This window comes from Mauremys mutica, chromosome 19 (genome assembly GCF_020497125.1).
Source record: "Mauremys mutica isolate MM-2020 ecotype Southern chromosome 19, ASM2049712v1, whole genome shotgun sequence".
Classification (NCBI taxonomy): domain Eukaryota; kingdom Metazoa; phylum Chordata; order Testudines; family Geoemydidae; genus Mauremys; species Mauremys mutica.
In genome coordinates this window covers 25,427,638-25,439,873 of record NC_059090.1, presented here as the reverse complement: position 1 = coordinate 25,439,873, position 12,236 = coordinate 25,427,638, and the positions used below count along the sequence as shown (strand labels likewise).

The following is a 12,236-nucleotide window of genomic DNA, read 5'->3' as shown; positions in this document are numbered from 1 at the left end:
CCCCTCCTCTGGCAGGCCGCCCCTCTCACCTGCAAATTGAAGGAGTCAAGGATGAGGGCCTCTCCCCACACATGCATGTTGGGAGGGTGCGGGGCCCTCTGGATGTGCGAGTTGTTTCCCACACGCCAGCACAGGTGGTCGATGGCCAGCACCCCCCGCTGGTGCACGCTCTGGGGGCGCAGGTGCTGGTAGTCTGAGGGCACAGAGCAGGAGGTGAGCATGGGCGGGGGCTCTCCTGACCCCCCGCTGCAGTGTGCGAGGCAGGGGCCAGCCGTGCTCCCCTGGGGCTGGGGACCAAGCTGCTACCTCACCCCCAGAAACAATCCTGACCCAGACCCAGGAGCTGAGGGACTGCCACAGAGGTGTGTCCATCCAGGCCTCCCCGCCATCACCTCCTGCCCCTCCACGCCATGCTGGAGGGCCCCAGCCCAGACCCGCCTCTCCTCCGCCAGCTGCAGGCACTGCCCTGGAAGCCACAGAGCCCTTTCCAAAGCAGAGAGGGGGCCCCATGGGCATGACAGCAGCCAAAGGCCAGGCCATGCTCTGCCCAGGCTGGGATGGCACCCGCCCGGTCATGCCGCAGGCACCTACCCGCAGAGATGGTGTTGAAGCCCAGTGCGAAGGGCGGCGTGTCCCCCAGCTGCACGGAGATGCTGACGTTGGACAGGGAGGCACAGAGGATGATAGGAGCCAAGATCTGGGGGCAGCTCCTGCCAGAGGGTGAGGAGGGCCATGGCATTAGTGAGCCTGAGCCCCCTGCTACAGAACAGGCCCCGAGGGAGCTCCTGTCCCAGGGCCTCAGCAGGCCACACGGCCAGCCCAGCCCTGCTTCTCGCCTGCAGAGACACCAAGCTGTGCAGCTCCTGCTGAGTGGAGGGAGCCGGGCCGTGCTCCGGGCCAGGGCAGGAACACTCCATGGGGCAGGTATTGCACCGCACGCAGCACCTCTGGAGCCCAGCCGGTCACCGCTGGCCAGGGTTGGCAGGCAGCTCTGCAGGGGCAGGTTACCCCGGCTCCTCCGTGGGGCTCAGCGAGGTGAGTCCCTCAGGGGACAGACCCCGGGGGGCTGCATTTACTGCTTCCCAGAGCCCAGCATGCAAAGAAAAGGCTTTTCACATAAAGGACCCCCAGGCCTTCCTGTGACTCAGCAGCCAGCCCGCCAGGGCCCCCCAGTGCGGCCGGGCTGGGAAGGGTTTGGCTCGGGCCCCTCAGGCTGCTGGCTGACCCGTGCGCGTGGCCAGGACCTGGGGTGGGTTGACGCGCTCACAGCACTGCTTTTCCCCTACGCTTTGCGGGGGGGCTGCCTGGCGACTGGCAGACATCGGCGTAGCCCCGGCCGGCGGGAGAGCCCTAGGCCTTCCCATGGCTGGGAGCCTGCAGCCTCAAGTGGATGCCCTGGAGGAAGCTGGCGGGGAAGGGAAGGTGCAGTTAACCCTGAAACCGGGGCAGTGTGTGTGCTGCGCCCAAGCTCCGAGGGAGGCAACCAGGGCTGCTGAGCGCCCTAGCTGGAGATCACCCCTCCCATCGCCCCGCCCGGGGCCCACACGTACCTTCCCCTGCGGCTCTGGACGGGGGCCGGCATGCCAGTAGCCCGGCACTCCTGGGCCAGCAGGGTGAGCCAGTGAGAGAACTCCTGGTGGCGATAGTGGACGATGCAGGTATTGAGCAGCACAACAGCTGACAGGTCTATGGCCGTGACCTAGAGATGGGGACACGGGAGGTGTGAGCGAGACCTCTTCCCTGCTGCTCATTTGCACGTCAACAGGCCCAGCCAGCTCCGGGCCTGCGGGCACCAAGGGGCAGCGTGGCACGGGACACGGCGGCCGGAGTCCCTCACTCACCTGCACGCTGGCTTTCAGGGAGCTGAGGCACACGATGCGCTGGCGACTCTGGGACAGCAGCAGGCCATCTGTGGGGAGAAGGGGCCGCAGAGTCACCAAGCAGGGCCCTGGGCATTAGCCAGCCAGCCACGCCCACGCCCACGCTGTGGAGCTGGAGTAGCCCCATCCAAGTGGGCAGAGAGTGGTGTGGGTCTCCCCTCCTCCTCCCGCGGTCCCCTGGACAGAGCCACTCCTCCGCCAGCAGCCCCCCCACACTCACCTTCCAGCAGCAGCTCTGTGCTCATCTGGCCCAGGTCGGAGGTGAGCGTGAAGCTCCGCAGAGGGATCTGCTCCTCGTCTCGCTGATACAGGAACTGCAGCAGCTTCAGGGTCCACGTGAGGTGCCTGAACCCACAAGAACTGGAGCCAGGCCGAGTCACAGGACAGCCACCCAGCCCCTCCTGCCCCAAGCCACAGCCCACTGGTAACCAGCATGGATCCCGGGCACGGCCCAGCCCAGCCCTGCCCTGCCCATCACTGCCAAGCCCAGCCTGGGGCAGAGCGCTCCTCACGGCCTCAGAAGGGAGGGGCGACCAAGGGAGCCCAGGCCATGCTCATTCCATCCTCACTCCAGAGCCACCCGGAGCCTGGCCCGTGGCCTTCTCACCCACAGCAATCCTGCCTCCCCCAGGCCACTCACGCCTGGAGACCCTCGGGGAGGGGACGCCCGGCACAGGGGAGCCAGGGGAGAGGCATGGGCCTCAGGAGAGTGCCTGCGGGGGGGGGGGGGGCAGAGCAGCCGGGCTGGGCATTTGGGCCTGTCATGGTGCCAGCCCTCTCGCCCCATTACCTCTGCTGGCTGTTCACAGACAGCACCACGTTGGTGTTCTCCAGCTCCACCTTCGCCTTGCTGGGGATGAGCTGCAGAGTGCACAAGCTCAGCAGAGGCAGAGACTTCGGGGCCTCTCCAGAGCCTGGGAGCAAGGGACAGACCTGGTCACAGGCAGGAGTCTCGCCCCAGAGCTCCCACTCCCCCACAGCAGGAGGCAGTAATGGCCTGACCTGCCCAAGGGGATCCCCTGGCTGGGACCTAAGGCGGCATAAACCACCCCCATGCCCATTCTGCCAGACACACTCTATGGGGTGCAGGGAACAGGGGGGCCCCGGGGCACCCTCTCCCCTCCCTGCGGTCCCCAGAGACTTCCCAGGGAACATGGCTGGCCGACCTGGGGCCAGGCAGCCTGGCTGGTCCCCTGCACCGCTGCGTCTCACTCCGTTGGCTGCCCGGCGCAGCAGCTCACTGCAGAACAGCCCCTCGTGCAGCTCTGCGTGCAGGGTCCACACGCCCAGGCTGATGCCCACCAGCTGCCGTTTGCTCACATTGACCTCCATGGAGAAGGTGAGAGCCAGGGCCAGCTCTGCCAGGCACGTCTCATCCTGTACAGGGGGACAGAGGGGCCAGGTGAGAGAGATGACATCATGGGGGGGGAGCCCGTGGTGATGGGGGCAGCTTCCAGCCACTCCGTTTATGTGCAGCGGGTGCAGCCCCAACCAGTGCCCACAGGCAGCCTGGTCACAGGGCAGCGAGCAGGAGGCGGCTGTGCCCTACACCCCCCGCCCCGAGGCTACAACCCCACCTGCTAGCACCACTCGCTGGGCTCCAGGACTGGCCAGCATCTCCAGCTGGGAGCCCCCGAGGTTCACTCTGTGCCTCCTGGTGCCCCACCATGCTGGGCTCAGGCGATAGGCAGCATGACCTCCCCAAGAGCAGGCGCTGGGGCCTGGCTGCTGCAGGGCCCCCACCCTGGATACTCACCAGCTGGCTGCTCTTCAGCACTTTGCTGTTCACCTGGGACAGGGTCACCTCACAGTCCAGGCTGGGGGGAGAGCAGAAGAAAGCTCAGACCAGACCTGGCAGGCACAGAGGGGCCCTGCTGCCTCCCAGCCAGGTCTTTCCAACTTGGGGTCTGTGCTACAGCCCCTGCTCCCAGATGGAGCATCCACCCTATAGCTGAACCACGCAGCAGGAGGCTGCCATCTGCAAGAACTAGGCATCACACAGGGGCTGGGATGGTCTCAGTCCCTGGAGGCAGAGGGTTAGGATGCTATGCTCCTGGGGCGCCCTCCAGTGGCCACAGAGAGCTGCTGACCAACAGAGAGGGGGGAGAAGATCAGGATTTTAACAGCCCTGGGGAGGGGGGCAGGGTAGCGCCAGTAACTGTGGAAAGGATGTTGCCAGGAAGGAGTCCCAGTGGCAGGCCCCCAGCCCAGATCTACAAGGCACAGGGTGGGAATGGTCCCCCAGGGCAAAGGCCACAACAAGGCTCTCCCAAGCCAAGGGAGCTGTATGTGGCCATTACCCAGCCCTGGTCCCACAGGCCAGAGCAAGGTGGAGTTACCGCTTCCCGTCGCTGTCCAACAGCAGGCGCGTCCTGGTCACCTGGATGTGCCACAGAGACTCGGAGGTGGCCACATGCAGAACCATGATGTTGATGGACTCCACGTGAACCGAGAAGAGCTGGGAGCAAGGGGGCCACAGTGAGGAGCGTCTGCCGGGAGCTAGGCCTGCTCCCCACCCACCCTCCTCCTCGGATCCAGCACACGGAGACTCACCTGGCTCAGGACTCTCAGCAGGGAGGGTTTAATGGGCAGGTCTCCCTTGCTCTCCTCTCTGCCGCCCTCAGCTGGAGCCTCGGGGAATGGGGGCTCTGCTGCTGGTAGCTTCTGGAGATCTGTACGGACCCGTACCTCGCCGAAACACAGCGCGAGGTAGCGTCTGCACAGAGGAACAGCGACAGGAGGCATTACTGCCGCTCAACACAGCCTGGATGGCATGAGTCCTTCCCCTACATCAGCCCAGCCACCCATGGTGCCCCCGTGTCCTGCCCCCACACAGTCTACACATCCAGGGGAGTTTGAGAAGAACACTCCTGTGCCCAGGGGCGGGTCCAGGCACCAGCCCGCCAAGCGCATGCTTGGGGCGGCAAGCCACAGGGCGCTCTGCCAGTCACCGCGAGGGCGGCAGGCAGGTTGTCTTCGGTGGCATGCCTGCGGAGGGTCTTCGTCTTCGGTGGACCTCCCGCAGGCGTGCCGCCGAATCCGCGGGACCAGGGACCTCCCGCAGGCAAGCCGCCAAAGGCAGCCTGCCTGCCGTGCTTGCGGTGGCAAAATCCCTAGAGCCGCCCCGGCCTGTGCCCAGAGACAGTTGGTCTCTCCTCACGGCAGAAAGCAGCGGGCCGAGCCCCACAGGCAGAGCTGGGGGACCCTGGCAAGCGAGCAGGGTCAGGGTGGAGCCACACTCCCAAGCACAGAAAGGAGAGCGAGGAAAGAGCCAGGGCAGGTACTTACGGCAGCTCATGGCTCAGGAGTTTACTGGAGATCCAGATATTGTCAATCTCCTGCAAGGACACACAAGAAAGTCAGTGGAGCTACAGAGCCTAGCCTCAACCTGTAATGCTCACCCATCCTGTGTTCTCTCCTTCCACCCCCAGCACCCATCACACTGTCCACATGGGGGAGCATCGGGGCTCTAGTAACGGGGGAGGAAGGGGCTAGGGCCAGCAGTGGGGCTAGGTGGAAGGGACTAGTCATGTGGGGGTTCACTCCAGTGGCTGCATGAGCAGTTGCCATGGGATCTGAGACCTCAGCGGGTCACTGTGGTAGGAAGGCAGAGGCCTCGCACACCTGGAGGAGCTGATCCCCGTCACTCTGAGAACCACTAGTACTACTCCTGGGGGAATTCTGCACCACTAGGCGTGCACAGAATTCATGTCCCCTGCAGATTTCTTTGCTTCCCCGCAGAAAAATGACTTTCTGATGGGGAAGCACAGAGAAGCTGCAAGAGCAGTCATGCACCACTCCCTAGCAGAGAAGGTTCATCGTTTCAGGCACCCGGAGCAGCCAGCAGAGAGGTAAATCACTGCAGGGCTGGGGACACCCCAGCCAGTGGCTCTTACTCAGAGCTGGGATTAGCTGCTAGTCCCAGCTGGGCTGGAGACAGAGTAGGACAGGACTTCCTCTTCCCCTGCAAGAAGTGGCTGGGGCTGTGTCAGATCCACCCCCAGAAACGTCCCCAGCTGCAGGAAGCTCAGCGTCCTCCCCTGCTTCCTGCCCCCATTGCTCCTCAGCTGCCGAGGGAGGGGGTCACTGTACGGGGAGCTGCTCCTGCATCCTCCCAACCCGTGCATCCAGATCTCCAATTCTCAGACACTCCTGCCAAGCCTCACCCCATAAACCCAGAACCCCCCTAGCCCTCCATACCCAAACCCCACCCCACTGAACCTCAACCCCTGCATCCGGAGCCCCCTGCACCCAGACCACCCCGCACTGAGCTCCCTGCACTCAAACCCCCACTCTGATGAGCCCCACCCGCCTGCACTACCCTGAGCCCCCACATCCAGACCCCCATGCCACTGCCCCCCAACTAGCTGCACACAGACCCCCACCCCACAAAGCCCCACGCCCCCAGCACCCAGACCTCCCTGCTGAGACCCCCACACCTAGACCCCTCCACTGAGCCCCAACCACCTTCACCTGGAAGCCCCTTTAGAGTCCCATTGCCCCAGCACCTGGAAACCCCCCAACAAGGCTGTGTGCATCCAGATCCCCTCACATCTAACCCCCCCAATGAGCAATTTGTTGGCACAGAATGCCCTCAGGAGTGTAGTACCCACCACCGTCTGCTGCTCTTGCTGGAACTTAAGGCTGATATTTTGGAGCCAAAAGAACCCGAAGGAACCAATCTTCAGCTCTGCCCGGAGCCTCTGACGGCACCAGTTAGTGGCCAGCCGGCACACAAGCCACCTGCAGGCAAGTCAAAGAGAGATCGGGTAAATGCCAGCTCTCAGAGCACCCTGGGGGGGGGGGGGGGGGGCACCCGGTCACTCCCAATCCACCCTCTGCCTGCAGCTCAGGAAACAACTCAAACTCCCTGCGGGTCCAGCGGCAGCTGGATTAGTCCCAGCCCCATGGAACAGGCCGTGGGCAGGGCCTGGATCACTGAGTCTGTGCAGCACCCACTGCCACAGGGCCCTAATCCTGAGTGGGGCCCTGCCACCATAGAAAGAGCAAACCCTGGGCGCCAATGAGGGAGGGGCAGCGTCTGCCCTTGAACACAGCACGGCCTGGGCAGTGCCAGCCAGAGGGGGAAGCAGGGGGACCACAAAGCCTGTGCCCAGAGCCAGGCACACAATGGCCTGGGCAGCGCCAGTCAGGGTGCTTGGGGGAGCCTCTATCGGTCTCTTGTGGGGGGCTACACAAAGCCAACTCCAGGGTGTCTGGGGCAATGGGCAACTCCCCAGCTGCACAGTCCTGGCCCCAAATGCACCTCTGGGGAAATGTGCCAGGGCCTCAAGGCTGGGGGGCCTGGTTCTTGGGCTGATGGGGCCCCCAGGGGACCCACCCCAGCAACTAGAAATGACAGCGGCTCCAGTGGGGCAACTCCAGGCTGGGGTACCTGGACTCCAGACCCTGCTCACCTTGGTGCCTAACACTGCCCCCCACTCACTCCCCAAGTCCTCTGTCCCCCCGTGCTTGCCCCACACCCACTCCCACACACCGGGCCCCCGCTCACCCCACACACACCCCGGCCCCCCGCTCACTGACCCCCACTCACCCCACACACACCCCGGCCCCCCGCTCACTGACCCCCACTCACCCCACACACACCCCGGACCCCCGCTCACCAGCCCCCCACTCACCCCACACACACCCCGGCCCCCCGCTCACTGACCCCCACTCACCCCACACACACCCCGGCCCCCCGCTCACTGACCCCCACTCACCCCACACACACCCCGGCCCCCCGCTCACTGACCCCCACACACCCTACACACACCCCAGCCCTCCGCTCACTGACCCCCACACACCCCACACACACCCCAGCCCTCCGCTCACCAGCCCCCCACTCACCACACCCTCACCCAGGCCCGCCGCTCACTGACCCCCACACATCCCACACACACCCCAGCCCCCCGCTCACTGACCCCCACACACCCCACACACACCCCGGCCCCCCGCTCACCCCTCACACACCCAGGCCCCCCGCTCACTCACCCCACACACACCCCAGCCCCCCGCTCACCCCACACACACCCCCGCCCCCCGCTCACCGACCCCCACTCACCCCACACACACCCCGGCCCCCCACTCACTGACCCCCACTCACCCCACACACACCCCGGCCCCCCGCTCACTGACCCCCACTCACCCCACACACCCCCCGCCCCCCCGCTCACCAGCCCCCCACTCACCCCACACACACCCCGGCCCCCCGCTCACTGACCCCCACTCACCCCACACACACCACGGCCCCCCGCTCACCAGCCCCCCACTCACCCCACACACACCCCGGCCGCCGGCTCACGAGCCCCCCACGCACCCCACACACACCCCGGCCCCCCGCTCACTGACCCCCACTCACCCCACACACACCCCGGCCCCCCGCTCACTGACCCCCACTCACCCCACACACACCCCGGCCCCCCGCTCACCCGCCCCCCACTCACCCCACACACACCCCGGCCCCCCGCTCACTGACCCCCACTCACCCCACACACACCCCGGCCCCCCGCTCACCCCACACACACCCCGGCCCCCCGCTCACCGGCCCAGCACCAGCGCGCCCAGCAGCAGGGCGAGCAGCGCGGCGAGCAGAGGCAGCATCGCGGCCCCGGCCCCTCGGCTCCTAGCACCGGCCCTTCCCCGTCCGCGCCCCGGGCCAGGAGCCGCCTCTGCGGGGCCGACCTGCCGCGAACCCGGAGGCCGGCGCCGGAAAGGCGGAGCGGCAGGGCCGACAGGGGCCTTCCCGGAGTGACGGGCCCGATCGGCTCCGGGGAGATCGGATCCGAGGGGGGCGCTGGGGGGGAACGGCTCCGGGGGGGGGGTCGCTGGGGGGATCGGATCCGAGGGGGGCGCTGGGGGGATCGGCTCCGGGAGGGGCCGCTGGGGGGATCGGATCCGAGGGGGGGTCCGGGGGGAGGATCGGCTCTGAGGGGGGCGCTGGGGGGGATCGGATCCGAGGAGGAGTCCGGGGGGAGGATCGGCTCTGAGGGGGGCGCTGGGGGGGATCGGATCCGAGGAGGGGTCCGGGGGGAGGATCGGCTGTGAGGGGGGCGCTGGGGGGGATCGGATCCGGGAGGGGGCGCTGGGGGGGATAGGAACCGAGGAAGGGACCTGGTGGGGGGAATAGGCTCTGAGGGGGGGATCGGCTCTGGGAAGGGTCCTGGGGGGGGGGGAATTGGCTCTGAGGGGGGACTGGGGGGGATCGGCTCTGGGAAGGGTCCTGGGGGGGGAATCGGCTCCGAGGGGGGCACTGGGGGGGAACGGCTCCGGGAGGGGGCGCTGGGGGGGATCGGATCCGAGGAGGGGTCCGGGGGGAGGATCGGCTCCGGGAGGGGCCGCTGGGGGGATCGGATCCGAGGGGGGGTCCGGGGGGAGGATCGGCTCTGAGGGGGGCACTGGGGGGGATCGGCTCTGGGAAGGGTCCTGGGGGGGGGAATCGGCTCCGAGGGGGGCACTGGGGGGGATTGGCTCCGAGGGGGGTGCTGTCGGGAGCACTGTGGACTGAGGAGATCTGCTCTGACAGGGGGAGGGGTGCTGTAGGCTGGCGGGGGGCCTGTGTGCCTGGGGTACTACCTGGGCTGTGAGCCTCAGTGCAGCTTGGCCACCTCCCTCATCATGTCACCCCCCCCCCCTCGAAGTCAGAGTCCCAGGAGGGAAAGACCATCCTGTGGCCACCCTCTTGCTATCCCGTCCAACCCGGGCATGCACGCGTGCCCTGCACAGGTCCGATACCGCACCCATCACCATGGCACCCAAGCAACTATTGTCATGGTGTCCTAGTGCCTATTGTACCTGAACATCCATCGTCATGGGATATGAACAGCTACTGCCATGGTGTCTGAGCACCTGTCCCCACAGGATCTTAGCACCCTTAATGATGTCCAGGCATCTGTCACTATGACATCTGAGTGCCCATCACCATGGCAGCAGAACACTCATCAGCATGGCATCCAAGTCACCATGGGGTCTGAGCACAGAGCATCTGTCCAGGACCAAGCACCCACTGCCATGAGATCCAGGCACCTCTTTCACCCAAACTCAAGGTTTAAGCTGATGGGACCCTACCCCTTTAAAAAGTCTGCATTTTGTGTCTGGCCAACTGTGCACTAACCCATAGCTGGAGCATGTCGTTTTCCACTTCTCTCTCCAATTTATGTGAATTTGGGACTGAAAACTGGAATCCTTATTCACAGAATAGACACAGGCTGGGGAACAGGGCAAGTTTGCTTCTCTCCCTGCCCTGGAGGAACCATCTTTCAGGGGAGAAGGAAATTCAGTCCCTATTTGTGGTCCTTGGCCTCTGCTGAGGCTGCCAACCAGGAGCCAATACATGCCAATTCCAAGTGTGATTTTGATGACACTGGCACCTGCTCATTGAGAACTGGGCTGAGAACTCGTCCCCCAACCCCATTTCATTAAACGTCCACCAAACAATTCGGCATTTTTGATGCCAGCATGTCTCAGCTGAAGCCGAGAGGCAGCAGGGGCAGGTCTGGTCCCCTAACATCCCCATCATTTCGATTCAGTTGGAGCCGCACTCTGTTATATAACTGCCTTTACTTGGAACAGGGAGTTTGGCTGGAGCTGAGCAGGGAGAGAACTGGCGTAGAGGATCACTCCATTCCCTCGCTGGTGTCTAGTCGAGTTCTGCCTCAGAATGGTTCCGAATACCAACCGAGTTTCCAGTAAGCACCACCCAGCTAACAGGATGGGACAGTGGTAATGCCCTCGGACTCAGCGAAGAGCTGTTCACAAACAGTGCTTTCCACACCATGGAAGCGACTTCAAAAGCTCCAGGGAAGTGGTCTGCAGCACTCTGTGTAACTGAAGCAAGAGGGGTTAGAGCAGCATCCTGCCTCCACCCTTCCAAGCTCTCCTTTCCCTGATGAAATCACAGCTGGCTGTTAATGGAGGCAGGGTGCGGGGAGCCAACACAAACTAACGCTGCTTGGAGAAATGACAGGAGGGCCTGGGCTTGAAAGTACAAAGAACAATACAGCAGGTTGCAGCAGCCTGCACTTCTGCCACCCTAGAACTCCAGCCCCACAGCCAGCATGGCTCAGTGAACTGAGTGGCTGGTGAAAGTTGGGGATCTACAGCCCTGCAGGCAGGCGGCTTCCATTCATTTCTATAAGAACAGCAGGGCATGCCCTGCCACCATCCCATGGGCCTTTGCCCTTTGCTGGAGGAAGCATTAGTGGGCTAGGAGGGTTGGTCAGTGTCCATGGCTCACTCACCTCTGGGCCTCTGCAGGGATTGCCCCTGAGAAGTCAATTAGAACTGGTGGAGGTGGATTGATTCTGTGGACACCCATGCATTAGGAACTGCTCTGAGCCAAGAAATCACCACCCAAAGGGAATGCCTTTCCGTTTCTACTGCTCCAGGTGGCATCTGAACCAGCAACTCAGGAGTTATTTATCCAAACTCACCTCAAAAGGCGATTTACAGCAATAGAGCTGGACTGTTTGAATTAGGAACGTGCCTGTCCATTTGAGGCACGCTTCCCTGGGGTACCTGAGTCCCCCACCTCCCTCCTGAAAGGGTGGGTGATACTGTGGGGAGTTACAGGGTCATGGTCAAAGCAGTTTTTATTTTCATACATCTCTGCTGTTCCCTGGGCCCTCCCCCTCTACTCATGCACAGGCAGAGGCCAGAGGGAACCTACTTGAAAAAGCAGAAACCAAGCCCCACACAAGCCTGCAGCAACTCGAGTGTCCATCGCACAGAGAAAGTGGAAAGGCTAGTGCAGGGGACACAGAATTCTTCCCCTGCTCACCAGGGCCTTTGGCGATGGCAAGACTTCAGCACAAACCCACACTCTGGCTCACCCATAGCTCCAGCGGGAGAAGCCCACCTACCAGTTCACCAGAAGCATGAATTCTTTCGAGACAAGGGAATGAATTGGAGGTGGGGAAGGAATTTTCCCCCAAGTCAGACTGACAGCGGTTTTCACCTTCCTCTGCAGCATGAGCTGTGGATCACCTAGGCATAGTTCAGCTAGCCATTGGCTTGCCATTGCGGGGGCTCGGGGCATTGGTGGCAGCTTGAGCTCTGCCTGAGCAACATGACAGCTTTAGTCTGTGCAGAACAGCCCCTCCCCAACTGGTGCTGAGCGGCCCCTGACCTGTACAGGCTGGAAAGCCCCGAGGAAGACATGGTCACACTTTGGAATCCCAGAAGCTGTTGGGAGTCTCCCCTTTTAAGCCTTCAGAAACAAGCAGCCCCTGACACTCTCCGTCCCTGTGTTCAGACACAGGAGTCTTGGCCACACCTGCACGAGACAGTTACACTCTCCCCTGCCTGGGATTATCAACGTTTTGGATGAGCAGGCAGAACCGACAAGTGCTATTTACT

General features: G+C 63.7%; 1 protein-coding gene across 4 annotated transcripts in view; it reads right to left on the bottom strand.

Moving 5' to 3' along the window:
* KIAA0100 (KIAA0100 ortholog) overlaps positions 1-9,814 on the bottom strand; it is a 28,577-nt gene extending 18,763 nt beyond the window's left edge. Inside the window, exons 1-13 of one of the 4 annotated variants that reach the window (XM_044993951.1) lie at positions 9,675-9,814; positions 6,494-6,623; positions 5,169-5,218; positions 4,434-4,596; positions 4,220-4,338; positions 3,637-3,697; positions 3,047-3,257; positions 2,671-2,794; positions 2,101-2,240; positions 1,842-1,909; positions 1,551-1,699; positions 592-710; positions 30-193 (exon numbers count right to left, since the gene is read on the bottom strand). In XM_044993951.1, coding sequence (XP_044849886.1) covers positions 30-193; positions 592-710; positions 1,551-1,699; positions 1,842-1,909; positions 2,101-2,240; positions 2,671-2,794; positions 3,047-3,257; positions 3,637-3,697; positions 4,220-4,338; positions 4,434-4,596; positions 5,169-5,218; positions 6,494-6,623; positions 9,675-9,682 — 1,506 coding nt within the window. In that variant the 5' untranslated portion in view covers positions 9,683-9,814. Of the gene's footprint in view, positions 1-29; positions 194-591; positions 711-1,550; positions 1,700-1,841; positions 1,910-2,100; positions 2,241-2,670; positions 2,795-3,046; positions 3,258-3,636; positions 3,698-4,219; positions 4,339-4,433; positions 4,597-5,168; positions 5,219-6,493; positions 6,624-8,424; positions 8,572-9,674 lie in introns of those variants that run through there. The other 3 variants (XM_044993952.1, XM_044993949.1, XM_044993950.1) reach the window with 3 other exon arrangements.
* Positions 9,815-12,236: the final 2,422 nt, after the last annotated feature.